Source organism: Erinaceus europaeus, chromosome 17, assembly GCF_950295315.1.
Source record: "Erinaceus europaeus chromosome 17, mEriEur2.1, whole genome shotgun sequence".
Classification (NCBI taxonomy): domain Eukaryota; kingdom Metazoa; phylum Chordata; class Mammalia; order Eulipotyphla; family Erinaceidae; genus Erinaceus; species Erinaceus europaeus.
In genome coordinates, this window is record NC_080178.1 from 5,783,961 (window position 1) to 5,798,673 (window position 14,713).

General features: G+C 38.1%; 2 protein-coding genes across 3 annotated transcripts; both read right to left on the reverse strand.

Annotated features, from left to right (window-relative positions):
• Window positions 1-1,544: 1,544 nt before the first annotated feature.
• Window positions 1,545-2,751, reverse strand: LOC103109462 (olfactory receptor 10AG1-like). Of its 2 annotated transcripts, XM_060177428.1 has the most exons (2): window positions 2,736-2,751; window positions 1,545-2,485 (listed from the first exon to the last, which is right to left on the reverse strand). In XM_060177428.1, exon 2 carries the CDS (start codon window positions 2,472-2,474, stop codon window positions 1,545-1,547), a length of 930 nt encoding a protein of 309 aa, XP_060033411.1. In that variant the 5' UTR covers window positions 2,475-2,485; window positions 2,736-2,751. The 2 variants fall into 2 exon arrangements, with proteins under 2 accessions (XP_060033411.1, XP_007518584.1); XM_007518522.2 differs by lacking the exon at window positions 2,736-2,751 and having other exon boundaries at window positions 1,545-2,501.
• Window positions 2,752-10,706: 7,955 nt separating this feature from the next.
• LOC103109460 (olfactory receptor 10AG1-like) lies at window positions 10,707-11,660 on the reverse strand. Its single transcript, XM_007518521.2, has one exon. The coding sequence runs from the start codon at window positions 11,646-11,648 to the stop codon at window positions 10,707-10,709; it is 942 nt and encodes a 313-aa protein (XP_007518583.2). The 5' UTR covers window positions 11,649-11,660.
• Between the last annotated feature and the right edge of the window lie 3,053 nt (window positions 11,661-14,713).

Genomic DNA, 14,713 nt, shown 5'->3' on the forward strand with positions numbered 1-14,713 from the left:
GTGAAGATGTGAGGTTCCTGCTGTCTTAGGGTTCAAAAAGACAATCAATAGTTAATATTATCATCACATTATTTGTTAATTGGGTTAACTTTGAAAAGTCCCTTTGTTATGGTTTGCTGTACAGTACCCAGTATCTTGTATATAGCTGTGCTATTGGAAGCTTCTGATCTACTTGGTCTAGGCTTTTGAGAGAGTCCGCATATCAAACACGTAGCCTATCTATTAAAAAGATTCAGTTTGTCTTTTGAGAACCTTTGAGACATACAATTGATTTCCCCCTCTCATATTAATTAACTACTGATTTATATGTCTACATTTTGCTAGGAGTGTACATAAACACCATTCCCATCACCAAAGGACCGTGACCCATCCCTCCCACCCATTCCCACCCCCCACTGGCCCAGGAAGCTACATGTCTACCCCTCACCACTGGGTTTTTACTTTGGTGCCCTACTTACAATTTGATCAGGTCCTGCTTTTAGTTTTCCTTTCAGATCTTCTAAGTCAGCTTCTGTTGATGAGTGGGATCATCCCATACTCATCTTTAACTTTCTGACTTAGTCCACTTAACATAATTCCTTCTAGCTCTGTCCAAGCTGGGTCAGAGAAGGTGAGTTCATTGTTCTTGATAGCTGCATAGTATTCCATTGTGTATATATACCACAGCTTTCTCAGCCATTCATCTGTTGTTGGGCACCTGGGTTGCTTCCAGGTTTTAGCTATTATGAATTGTGCTGCTATGAACATAGGAGTACACACCTCTTTTTGGTTGGGTGTTATGGAGTCCTTGGGGTATAACCCCAGGAGAGGAATTATTGGGTCATATGGAAGGTCCATGTCTAGCCTTCTGAGAGTTTTCCAGACTGCTCTCCACAGAGGCTGTACCAATTTACATTCCCACCAGCAATGTAAAAGAGTTCCTCTGTCCCCACATCCTCTCCAGCATTTGTTGCTGCTGTCCTTTTTGATGTATGCCATTCTTACAGGAGTGAGGTGGTATCTTAGTGTTGTCTTAATTTGCATTTCTCTGACAATCAGTGACCTAGAGCAGTTTTTCATATGTTTGTTAGCCTTTTGGATCTCCTCTGTGGTGAATGTTTTGTTCATTTCCTCTGCCCATTTTTGGATGGGGTCATTTGCTTTTTTGCGGCTGAGTTTGCTGAGCTCTTTATATATTTTGGTGATCAGTTTCTTGTCTGATGTCTGGCATGTGAAGATCTTCTCCCATTCTGTGAGGGGTCTCTCTGTTTGTTTAATAGTTTCTTTCGATGTGCAGAAGCTTTTCAATTTGATGTAGTCCCATTGGTTTGTTTCTGCTTTGGTCTTCCTTGCAATTGGGTTTGATTCATCAAAGATATCCTTGAGGTGTAGATGGGAAAGTGTTTTACCTAATTAGTTTTTCAAAGGGGAATATTGAGATTTGAAATGTTTCTCTGATTGTAGCAGAAAATAGTCAAATGCCTACAATTAAAATAAACATGTTTTTCTACTTCGGGTTCACTTTATTGGGGGGCTATTGACTTATAACATTGTCACATGTCACATTATTTTCTAAGCAGTAATTTTCTCAGGGCTGCAATTACATCCTTGTTCCTAAGGCTGTATATCAAAGGGTTAAACAGGGGAGTCACTATTGCATAGAAAAGAGAGAACAATTTGTCTGTTCCAGCAGAATGACTGGATTTGGGTCTTAAGTAGTTGATAGTAATAGAACCAAAGAACAGAATCACAACTAGGAGATGGGAAGAACACGTAGAAAAGGCTTTGAACCGACCTGTGGCTGAGGGCAATTTCAAGATGGTGGAGATGATTTTGACATAGGAGCCAAGTATCAGTCCAAAAGGGATGAAAGCAAAAAACAGAGCCACTAAATAGACACACATCTCATTGAGGGAAGTGTCTCCACAGGCCAGCTTGATCAATGGGGGGATATCACAGAAGAAGTGGTTGATTTGATTAGAACCACAGTAAGGGAGCAAGAACACCTGACAGGTTTGTCCTATCTGGACTGGGATTCCACTGATCCAGGCAGCAACAGCCATGTGAACGCACTTCCTGTGGTTCATGACTACGGGGTAATGTAGAGGGTTACAAATGGCTACGTATCGGTCATAGGCCATGGAAGCCAGGAAGAAACACTCGGTGGCCCCCAGCATATGGAAGAAGCACATTTGGGTGGCACATTGCATCTTAGAGATGCTTCTCTCCTGAGTCCAAAGATTCTTCAGAATCCTAGGGATCGTGACAGAAACAAAACAGATTTCCAATGAGGAAAAGTTTGCCAGGAAAAAATACATGGGTGTTTGCAATGCAGTGTCTATCCTGGTTAGAATGATTAGGAGGCTATTTCCAATTAAGATGATCGTATAAACGATGAACAACACCCCAAACAGTAACCCCTGGAGATCTGGAAGGTCAGAAAATCCCAGAAGCACAAACTGCATCACCGTGGAAGCATTGTCTTTTGTTTTCATCTCTTCTTCATAGTTCATAGGCAGGAAAGATTTTGCTGGGCACCTGGGTCACTTCACTTTCTTTGAAGTAGGTATTCTTATATAAGGTGCGGGTGATATACCGTTCAGTCTTCTCTATTTTCCTACAAAGGTAAACACTAATTATCAAATGCTGTGAAATGAGACAACTTGCTATAGACTCAACAGGAGTGGTACACACACTAGTACAGATGTGTCACTCTACTCTTGAAGTCTTAAAATTTGGTAGTCAATGTGAAAGCACTAATGATAAAATATAAAATAAATAAAAATAGAACGATGTGCATTTTTACTAGTTTTATCAGGTCTGAGTTATATATATATTTGTGTTTAGTGATCCTGTCCATTATTGTACCTCATGCGCTTAACCTGCTGCGCTACACCTGACTCCATAATCCTGTCCATTATTGTAAGAAGCTAATCATCTGAACATTTGAAACAGGAAAACCCAAATTTCTGTTTGATTACTGCAATACCTCTGTGCTTTCAGTGACCGTTTATTTTGCCACCTCTTAGTTTACTATTCTATCATTGTCAAATAAAAATCAATTTCATTTTGCCTGTATATAGTTTTTAAGAATAAATGTCACTAGCTTTCTGAGTGATAGTTATATTGTAGGATCCCCAAAGCTAAGGCTTATATATTTCTTATAGTTACTCATCACATTTTTAAAAATCTATTTTATTTATTTTTTATTGTTGTTGTTATTGATGCCATTGTTGTTGGATAGGACAGATCGAAATGGAGAGAGGAGGGGAAGACAGAGAGGGGGAGGGAAAGATACACACCTGCAGACCTCAGACCTGCTTCACCGCTTGTGAAGTGACTCCCCTGCAGGTGGGGAGCCTGGGACTGGAACCTGGATCCTTGCGTTTTGCACCACGTTTGCACCACGTGCGCTTAACCCGCTTTACTACCACCCGTCTCCCTACTCATCACATTTTTAACATTGACATTTCATATCTGGGAGACAAGGCACTCTAAGTCAGAAGGCTGCTCTGAGAAGACTCATTAAATCCAAGTTTTGTGTTCAATAAAGCAATTCTAAGTAGGACGTGCAACCAGGGGTGAAAGGACTCAGTCACAATTCATCTCTGAGACTTTCCTAAATGACCCATGTCTTCAAACCCCTACAGTTCTGTAGACCTCATGGGCACGAGTTCGTCTTTTCCTTACCCCTGGGTTGGTGGGTGTGTATGTTCATGAACGTGAAGTGACTCTGTACTTTCTACACTCTGGCAGTAGCATCATATTATTTCCTGTCTTCCAGTAGATGGTAGTTAACTCCTATACTCTCTGTTTAACTAATGGAAACCCAAGAGAGTGTGACTCATGCAAAGAAGATAGATCTTTATATTGCCAGTTTCAGTGTGTTTCCTGTGGATAATTGTCAAGATCTCAACCACAGAAATGTAGACACAAATGCTTGAGCACTACCCACACTAACCGTGACTATCCTGAGGACTGTCTTTGATAGAGAAAAGTTCAATCATTATTGCTGTTTTACCATCCAAAATTCCAGAATACATGTTAACTAAGCTGCTAAAAAATATTGCAAATTGCAAAATTGTGCAGTTCTGCTGATGAAACTTTGATGATCTATAAAGCAAAATTTCTGCTACTGAGTCACTAAGATACTCAGAAAGGAGCTATTGATAGGTGATGTTAGAACACTAATATTTCATTCGCCTAAGTCTACACAATCATGATTTGTTTCTCTTTATTCCCTGAAATACAACTTTAAATCTGTTCTTTTCTCCTGTAGACATCATTGTGGCACTTAATACACAGTTTATAATTAAAAATGTTTGTGTGAATCACTGCATCTTTTATGGTGACCTGTATTATGAGCTCATATATGACAAGAAAATCACTGCACTCAGAAACTGCCAATTTCTTAATCTCTTTATTGTGTTCACTCTTGGGCTCTTCTCAACATACTCTGCCCACTTCTTAAACAATGTTCTACTGTTCAAGTTGATAAATACTTATAAAAATCAGCTAAAACTATATAGATAAGATTAATTATCACAGAAAACATCAGCAGAAATTGCAATCATGAATGTAATGGTTTACTTTTATGTACATTATTCATTTTAATTTTTTATTATATTTATTTATTTTCCCTTTTGTTGCCCTTGTTTTTATTGTCGCTGTTGTTATTGTTGTTGTCATTGTTGAATAGGACAGAGAGAAATGGAGAGAGGAGGGGAAGACAGAGAGGGGGAGAAAAAGACACCTGCAGACCTGCTTCACTGCTTGTGAAGCGACTCCCCTGCAGATGGGGAGCCAGGGGCTCTCAAACCGGGATCCTTACGCAGGTCCTTGCATTTTGCGCCACGTGTGCTTAACCGCTGTGTTACCGCCTGACTCCCCATTTATTTTTTTTAATCTCAGTTCTTTATTAATAAGATGTAACAATTTTATAAACACTTGACAGATTTCTTTTGCGATATAAAGAATACCATGATGGAGGGGGCGGATGGTAGTTCAGTGGGTTAAGCACACATGGCGCAAATCACAAGGACTAGCTTGTGGACCCCGGATCTAGCCCCGGGCTCCACACCTGCAGGGGAGTAACTTCACAAGCAGTGAAGCAGGTCTGCAGGTGTCTACCTTTCTCTCCCCCTCTCTGTCTTCCCTCCTCTCTTCATTTCTCTCTGTCCTATTCAACAACAATGACAGAAACAATCACAACAATAAGCAACAAAAGGGAAAAAATAGTCTTCAGGAGCAGTGGATTCCTAGTGCAGGCACCAAGCTCCAGCAATAAACTTAGAGGCAAATAAATAAATAAAACCTAAAGAATATCATGACTCAAAGCACACTAAATTGCACTTATAAATATATTTTCTTTAAAAAATTTCCTCCAGTCTTGCAACAAAATGACTGGTTTTCTGACTTTTGAAACGTTAGCTCAGCCCATAAAAATAAGTCATTCTATAATTCAGCTAATGCAGACACCTGCTTTTATATACTACCTCCTTTATACCTTTTTTGTCTTGTCACTACAATAATGGTTTTTCAGTTGTAGAAATTATTCTATTAATTGCATAATTTACTAATACTTTGTGTGGTGCCTGCAATGCTTATCCTCAGAGTAAGTCTATCAAATAAAGTTATTAAAGCAATACAAATGGTTGCTGTAATGAAGGCAATACAGATTTTATTTTCCCTCTGAATGTCTCTAAATAAAATAAAAGATAGGGTGATGTTACTTAGTATTTATTCTTGTTATTATCATCATCATCATTATTACCAGAGCATTGGGCAGCTTCTACTTATGACGGTGCTGTGAATTGAACCTGGGACTTCTGATACCTCAGGTATGAAAGACTATTTGTACAACTACTCAACTACTGTAATATCTCTCCAGCCCTTTCTTTAGTATTTCTAAGTGCTTTTATTATATAGCTTAACTCTTTTAAATTTTTTTTAGATATTTATTTATTCTCTTTCGTTGCCCTGGTTGTTTTATTGTTGTTGTTGTTGTGGGATAGGACAAAGAGAAATGGAGAGAGGAGGGGGAAAGAAAGATAAACACCTGTAGACCTGCTTCACTGCTTGTGAAGCAACTCCCCTGCAAGTGGGGAGCCGGGGGCTCGAACTGGGATCCTAACGCAGTCCTTGCGCTTTGCGCCAAGTGCACTTAACACGCTGGGCTACCACCCGACTCCCCCTAGCTTAACTCTTAACAGAAAGGATGAGAATGACTCTAGTAGGGTTCTAATAATTTCAGTACAGTCTACTACATTATTACTCCTTAACTACATAGAGATTTTTATGAAATATGACTGCAGACCTAAAGCATTCCTTTACTTAACATAGCTCTAGTGCATTATCCTCTTTAAATAGATGCAGGTATTTAAATATATGCTAATGACATCAGTAATAATCTTTGCTACAGTGGTCCCCTGCTAGGTGTATTGTCACTTCTGATTTGATATTTGGTAAAGAGAACCAGGAAAGTATAAGTGTTCTGATTTAGACATTAAGCCCCAATAACAACAGTGTTCTCTGGAAGTTTTATGGAAATGGATCTTCATTGCTGATGCTAATATTACAGATGAGTTTAGAGATAAATTTGGCTATGGACCCTCACTTGTGGTGGAACTCAAGTAAACAAGAAAAGACAGAAGAGACAAGGAGAAACTTCAACTGGCTGTGGTGCTTTGCGATGGACTCTGAGGAAACAGATTGCTAGGAGAAGGTGAGGGGGACTTGGAGACCTCAGTGAGGATGGAGGAGATGGACGGCAGATAGGAGCTGAGTGATATGCAAACACTAGCACCAGAAGATGAGAAATCACACCCATGTGTCAACAAATACACTGCCAGCCATTATTCCTCCAGTGAAGTGATTTGTAAAAACAATTTTTTTGAAGTTGTACACAGAGAAACTGTAAACAATAATAAACACCTGGACTCTCTGACTAGCCCGACTCGGACCAATGAAAATCTGTCATTTTTGCTGTATTTAGTGATCCTGTACAATAGGCTATTACTGATATAATAAATATATTGGGAGTCGGGTGGTAACGTAGCAGGTTAAGCGCACGTGGCGCGAAGCGCAAAGACCGGCTGTAAGGATCCCAGATCCCGGTTTGAGCCCCTGGCTCCCCACCTGCAGGGGAGTCACTTCACAGGTGGTGAAGCAGGTCTGCAGGTGTCTATCTTCCTTTCCCCCTCTCTGTCTTCCCTTCCTCTCTCCATTTCTCTCTGTCCTAACAACGACAACATCAGTAACAACAATAATAATAACTACAACAACAATAAAAAACAAGGGCAACAAAAGGGGAAATAAATACATTTTAAAAACAAATAAAATGAATAAATAAATATAGTATGTCTGCATTAAAAATGTGCTAAGGAGAAAAAATGATTCATGCTTACCTTTTGGGGTAGAAGTTGAATATTATCCTTGCCTTTACATTGAGCTAAAAACAAGATTATATATGTATGCAGCTGATTAGGAAATTAACTTTTTTTTTTTAAAACAGAGGTTAGCAACCTTCTAAGGGTGTGTTCTATTATAAGAAATGGTGCTCTTTAAGTAGCAAACACTTCTCCCTCCAGGGAACACAGCTCCATTCCCATGTTACTGTCTAAATTTATAATTCCTTCTGTCCATCACTAAGAGGGTTCATGCAACCAAAAAAAATTCTCGCCTTTCCGGTTTTTCTTTTTCTTTCTAAATTCTACCTCTGAACTCTTTCAGTTCTGTTTTCTTTTTCTTACCTTGGGATCAGAGGGGGTCGAAAAGGCATTGGAGACCCAGCATACTATTCTGGAGAAGGATTTAAGTTGGTTATGCAGAAGAGGTGTGCAGACACCTATCATGGGGAGATAAGAAATTGTACTCAAGACACACTAAGTCTCTTGTTCGTCATTTCCATTAATACCCCTCCCACATAGATACACACACACTATTCAAATAAGGATTTATGGGGTCAGGTGGTGCTATGGGTAGAACACACACTTTACCATGCACAAATCCTGGGGTTAGAGTTCTAAGCCCCCAACCATAACTGAAGAAGCCAGGTTCTAGCCCTGCCATACCATGTGGAAATACAACGGCGTCTGGAAACTTCAGTGCTATGGTGTATGGGGTCTCTACCACTCTGTCCTTCTCCCTCTGAATAAGCCATCAGTGGGGTGGTGACATCAGGCATGCACAAGTCCTTGTCAGTGCCAAGCGACTTGTATGTAAATATTTCTGTGCATACTTATATGGAATTGTTAATACAGCAAGCTCTTTTCTCCAAGGGTAAAAGTGGAAATGTACTTTCTTACCAATATGGAATTAGGTAGGTTCACATATAAATGTGAACATTTAGTTTTTTTAATTAGTATGTTTATTTTTTGTATTAGGAGACTAGTCATTTGTTGTACAGTTTTACATGTGTACGGTTTCCCATCTTGTCATTCTGAATGTCTGAAAAGACTCTCACCTACCACTTAGGTCCTTCTCCATCATTATGGACCAGAATCTGAAAAATCCCTCCCTCCCTTCCTCCACCCTTCTCCCTGTCCTCCTGCCCCAGAGTCCTTTGCTTTGTTGAAATATGCCAAGGCAATCCAAACTTTACTGTTTCCGCTTTCTGTGCTTGCTTCTTAAGTTTGGCCTACGAACGAGACTAGCCCACATTCACCCTTTGCTTTCTGGCTACTCTCGTGATTCCTTCAAGCCTTCAGCCCTGAGGTGAAGAAGACGACTTGAGACAGCTGGCTAGGAAAGTTGTGGTGTATGCACGCAATGGAAGGCTACTCAGCTATTAAAAATCAACTTTTAATTTTTATGGGAAACTAACCTTCAGAGTAAGTGTAGAGTCGATATGGAATTTTCACTGTTAATTTAACCTGGAGTGTTAAATTTTACTTATGAGTGTATAATTTTACTTATGAGTGGTCATAGTTCCACTGAGACCCACTTGTCAACCTGCAGGATTCATTTACTTTTTTAATCTTATTTATTTTAAAATTATTAATAATTTATTTATTTATTTGTGTTGCTCTTGCTATTTATTGTTATAGTTATTGTTGTTGTTATTGATGTTTTCATTGTTGGATAGGACAGAGAGAAATGGAGAGAGGAGGGGAAGGCAGAGAGGGGGAGAGAAAGATAGACACCTGCAGACCTGCTTCACCGCTTGTGAAGTGCCTCCACTGCAGGGGGGGTGGGGGCTTGAACCGGGATCCTTATGCTGGCCCTTGGGCTTTGTGCCATGTGTACTTAACCCGCTGTGCTACCGCTCGACTTCATATTCTTAATTTTTTAATTTGTGAGTTGTGGAGGTTTGACCCGACTCTACCAACAGTCACAACCATAGATCTTACAAAGTCTTAGAGAAAAATTTTTTTTTCTGCAAATTCATGTGTTCCTCTTCTCTGCATTCTACAAACAAGTGAAACCAGCGAGTCTATCATGTTCTTACTGACTTAGCTAAGCATAATGACCTTCAGTCAATCCATATTGTCCCAAAGAAGACAATATCATCTTTTTAGATTCGGAACAGTATTTCGTGTAGTATATATTTCATAAATTCTTTACCAAAACAGTGGCATTTTAAATGTTATATTATTTAAAAATAAAATAAATTGAGAATAATAACTCTGCTAAGAACCCAGACTTATTGAATTCTTTCATTGTCACAATGCAAATATATATTTTTAAAAAACTATAGAAATGGCACATTTTGGTGAGAGAAAAAATAATTTTCTTTGAGAGTTCCATGATTATCCATGATTAAAATGAATTATTATTTTAATATAAATGTACATTATGTACATCCACGAATAATGTAAGCCATTTAAGTTCAAATTATTATCACTACTATTATGTGAGGAAATTCATTTTAAAGTGAAATAGCTAATTTGATATACTTGCATATATAGCATGTTATATATTTAAACAACTATACAAAATAATTTAAATAACTATATTCTTCTGAAAGAAGTTTCACCTCTAAGAAATATTTTTTCTGATAGTGTAAAGGATAAGGTCATATAAAATTTCATTAAAACTCGTTTTAAAATTTGTGGTCCAAGAATGACATTTTGCTTCATTATCTATCTCCCTGAAAACAGAAATAAAATCTCTTGCAGTGGTTTGGAAAGAGAGACAACATTGTAGCCTGGTCACCACAGGATAGGGCTTGCATGGACTGTTTTCAATGTATATGTAGATAAGACCCACAATTTTTTTCATTACATTTCAAAGTTTTCTGCTTTGATTTCCCCTCCTAATGTCATCAGCTCTTTCTAGAGGTTGTAAAACTTTCCAGGAATGGCTAGATGAGAGACACCTTACATATTCCATCTGCGATTTCCAGGTGCATGTCATTAAAGTTTGATTTTTCTCTTAAAAAAAAAAACTGATTCATAGCTGGTTGTAACAATAGTGGAAATAAAATTTATAGTTTGCAGTAACTGATGAGGCAGAATACATATTATAATTGTGAATGATATCAACCCTTGTCAAACAGTGCAGGATACACCACAATGTACACAAGATTTTCCGTAGAATGGGATGTCTAGTTATCAACATATCCATAATTCATATTTATAAAGTTCTATCAGGTTAACAAGTAGTATTAAATTTGTAAATAACTATTACTACATAGACAGACTAATTGACTATTAAATAAATAATATATTCAATTTTTATTGAAATTATAGAAAAATATTACCTTCAATGTAATATATATGAATGAGTTATTTGAATAGTAATTTTCTCAGTGCCATTATGACATCTTTGTTTCTCAGACTGTAAATCAAGGGGTTAAACAGAGGAGTCACAATAGTATAGAACAGGGAGAGCACTTTGTCTGTCCCTCCTGAATCTTGGTTCTTGGGTCTTAAATAGGTGATGATGGCTGATCCATAGAACAGTGTCACAACGACCAGATGAGATGAGCAGGTGGAAAAGGCTTTGGCCCGACTTGTGGATGATGACAGTCTGAGGATGGTGGAGATGATTTTTCCATAGGAGACCAGGATCAGCAGGAATGGAGCTGTGACAAGCAGCACATTCACTAAGTAGACCATCATCTCAGTCCAGAAGGTGTCCCCAAAGGCCAGCTTGAGTATTGGAGGGATGTCACAGAAGAAGTGGTTGATGAGGTTAGAGCCACAAAAGGGCAGAGAGAAAATCTGGAATGTGAGTCCTACTAGGACAGGAACTCCAGTCACCCAGCAACCAGCCACCATCTGCACACAGACCCTGGGGTTCATGAGCAGAGGATAGTGCAGAGGGCTACAGATGGCCACATAGCGGTCATAGGACATCATGGCCAGGAGAAGACATTCAGTGCCCCCTAACACAACCACACAGCACATTTGTGTGGCACAGGCTACTAAAGAAATGGTTCTTCTCTGGGTCCAAAGGTTTGCCAGCATCCTGGGGAGAGTGGTTGATACATAGCACATTTCCAGAAAGGAGAAATTGCCAAGGAAAAAATACATGGGGGTGCGGAGAGCAGGGTCCACTTTGGTTATGAGCAATATAGTGCCATTGCCCAGCAGGGTGGAGATGTAGATGACTAAGAACAAGGCAAATAGCAGCCCCTGGAGGTGGGGAAGCTCAGCAAAGTCCAACAGGACAAAGTCCATCAGCTTTGTGAGATTTTCACAGGGTGGTTTCTCCTGGGGCTTCATCTGTGGAAGGAGAGAGTTATCACAAGCTTTACTTTTTAGCAGCATGAAGAAGTCTTTGTTCTATACTGGCACACTATATATACTGGATTTTAGAATAAATTACATTGGTTTCTATTTAATAATGTTAACTTGATATATTTCCTATTTTCTATGTTCAGATTCTCTGTCATCACTGTCAATTCTTCTTCATGAAGTGTGCACATTATTATGCATGAGAAACCTGGGTATGAGCCCCTGTCATCCTGAAGGGGAAACTTCATGAGAGGTGGAACTGTGCTCCATGTGTCTCTCCTTCACGCTGTTTCACTCCTCTCTCTCTGAATCTCACCCCATAACAAAAATATATATAATAATAATATGGAAAAGGGAAAAAAATGCTTCCAGGAACAGTGGAGCCATTTTGAAGACTCCAGTCTCTGTGACAGAACCATGGTGGAAAAAAAATTAAAGAATAATGTTGCAAAAAAATGGGAAAGCTATTGTGGAGGGGATGGGATATGGAGATTGGGTGGTGGGAATTGTGTGGAATTGTACCCCCCATCCTATGATTTTGTTAATGTCTCCTTTCTTAAATAAATAAATACATTTTAAAAAAAGAAATAAAAAAAACAAAGAAACCATTCCTTTCTTGCCATAGACAATGGAGTAACTAGAAGTGGTTGAAGACAGACTCACACATTACCCATTAACTTGTACTTGATTCCCTTTCTTTAAATCCTATCATCTCTGTGAATTTTCACTATCAGAATTTGTCAAGTATCATTTTAGTCCTTAAGTTCACATTTCACAACTAATTTTACTAGGCAGTTTACAAAAGAGCGAGCGAGAGAGAGAGAGAGAGAGCTAGAGAGAGAGAGAGACAGAGACAGAGAGAGACTATCTTGTTACACACAGATTAGAACTTCATAAAAATTATGTACTTAATACACTCAAGACGCCTTGGAGAAGTCATGCCATTTAAGTAGTGACTATTAAAGTGATATAATTCATTTTTATGTTTTTAAAGTTTATTTATGCAGTATGGAAGATGATGTCTCTTATTTCTATCAGATGGTTACTGTGAAATATCTTAAAGCACTCATCTTTTATCAAAAGTCTAAATGCTTGATATGCATATTCTCAGCGATTCCTCTCTCAGTGTTTTTTACTTTATTCTGCTTTCTGTCCTCTTATCCTAACTTGGAGATCAGTCAAGTAATACTGTAATTTGACCAATTCCTTCTGTATTATTCCCTCTCTCTTTCTCTCTATCACTCATATCAGGACTGTAATTATTTCCTAGTGGTGATCAATGCAGAATTTAGGAAAATAAAACCTGTCTGCTAACTTAGTACAAGGTGCTTAGTTCTGAAATTACATAAAACCCCATGTTTGTGAAGTTATTACTTATGTTAAGAGAAAAGTATAAATAACTAAGAATCTTCCTGTGAGTTTTTTAAAAATAATTTTATGTATAGCAGTACCTAACACTCAAGGATTTTATATTTCAGGTGTGTGTTGTATAGACTGGAGGATGATAGGTGATGTAGAATTAGATGCTAAGAAGATAGGCAGATTTGTAGACAGGTAAAATGTGTAATTACATTAATCAAGCATTATTGTTGATAAAATATGAAATATCTAAAATTGGTTTCATGAGGAAATATAGAAAAAGAAAATCTATAATGTATTCTAACAACAGTATCTACTGTCTGATTTTATTATGCATAATTACATTCATTTTATTTATTATTCTTATTCATTTTGCAAGAGCACTGCTCATCTCTGGCTAATGGCCATGCAGGGGAATTGAAACTGAGACCTGGGAGCCTCAGGCAGGAGAGTTTGTTTGCATAACCATTCTGCCATCTCCTTGACCATATAACTACATTGTTAATCAGAGGAGATGAATTTAACGGTGATAGAAATGTGTGGTACTATTCTAACTCAATCAGATATGGACAGCCACACAGTTTAAACTCTACTTCTACTTGTGATACAGTTCAGCAATGTGGCCATTGAAATTAACGTGGAAAGCAATCTGGAATCTAAACCACCTACTAAATCACAATGTAATTGATAATGATTCCTTTCACACACTAGAGTCACAAACATTTGACATTGATTTCATGGGCTACTTGATTTTTAAAAAATGAAGATAATCCTACAAGCTTACACATATATGATATAAATGCTTTCATTTTTATAGCTTCCAGTAATGCTAAGTGAATTAGCCTGATTATTTAGAACCATTGATTAAATGAGTATTACATTTATTATAGAAAGTTGATTCACTAAAATGACATGTTTCCTATGTAAGTGTAATATTTTAAATGTAAAACAATCACAGTTACAACTTCATATACATTTAGCATGTTTCTAAGTTACCTTTTAAAATTGCTATGATGCTAATATTTTCTTCCTGTAAGGGTTTGCGTATTTAAACTGCACAGGTGAAGCTACTGGCTACATCAAAGATAGTCAAGTCATTGTTCTTCCTAAGGATCCTGTTACTTCTAAATGTGGAATACACTTTAAATAATTCTCCTTCTCTTTACCCTAGGGATCTATTCTACTGGACACATTTAAACAAACAATTAACTGCATCTCTTCTCTCCTTAAATGTATACAGTGATGCAAGCAATATCTTAGGGAAATAATACAGGCCTTTGACACATTCTGATTAATAGTTAATTACATTTGCCCTTTATCTGGAATATTTCCTTTGCAGTTTCTCCTTGGAATTTAACCCACAGGATGCTGATTTTCATAGATATGTGTGAGGCATTAAGCAATATTTTTTGAAGCAGAATTAAGACACTTCCAATTCTAATCTTTGTGGGATTATGTGAAAGCATGGTAGAGCTTAGAGGAACTCTCCCATCCTTGTGACGGAGGTCTGGAAAGACACCCCACTTGTCAGTCTCTCCCTTCCAGGGATGGAGCAAAGAGGGAAAGCTTCCAGGACTCCGTTTCCTCTTGTTAGTCTCTCAAAGCTTCACAAAGACCTGCAAACTCTCACAGTTAGCTCATTCCCCTGCTAGCAGACCAAATGGCTGCCTGCTTGTAAGTTCACTTAGAGTTCA

Bases quoted from the DNA above. Each gene is read 5' to 3' on its own strand.
- LOC103109462 (XM_007518522.2), bottom strand. From the start codon at position 2,492: ATGAACTATGAAGAAGAGATGAAAACAAAAGACAATGCTTCCACGGTG.
- LOC103109460 (XM_007518521.2), bottom strand. From the start codon at position 11,648: ATGAAGCCCCAGGAGAAACCACCCTGTGAAAATCTCACAAAGCTGATG.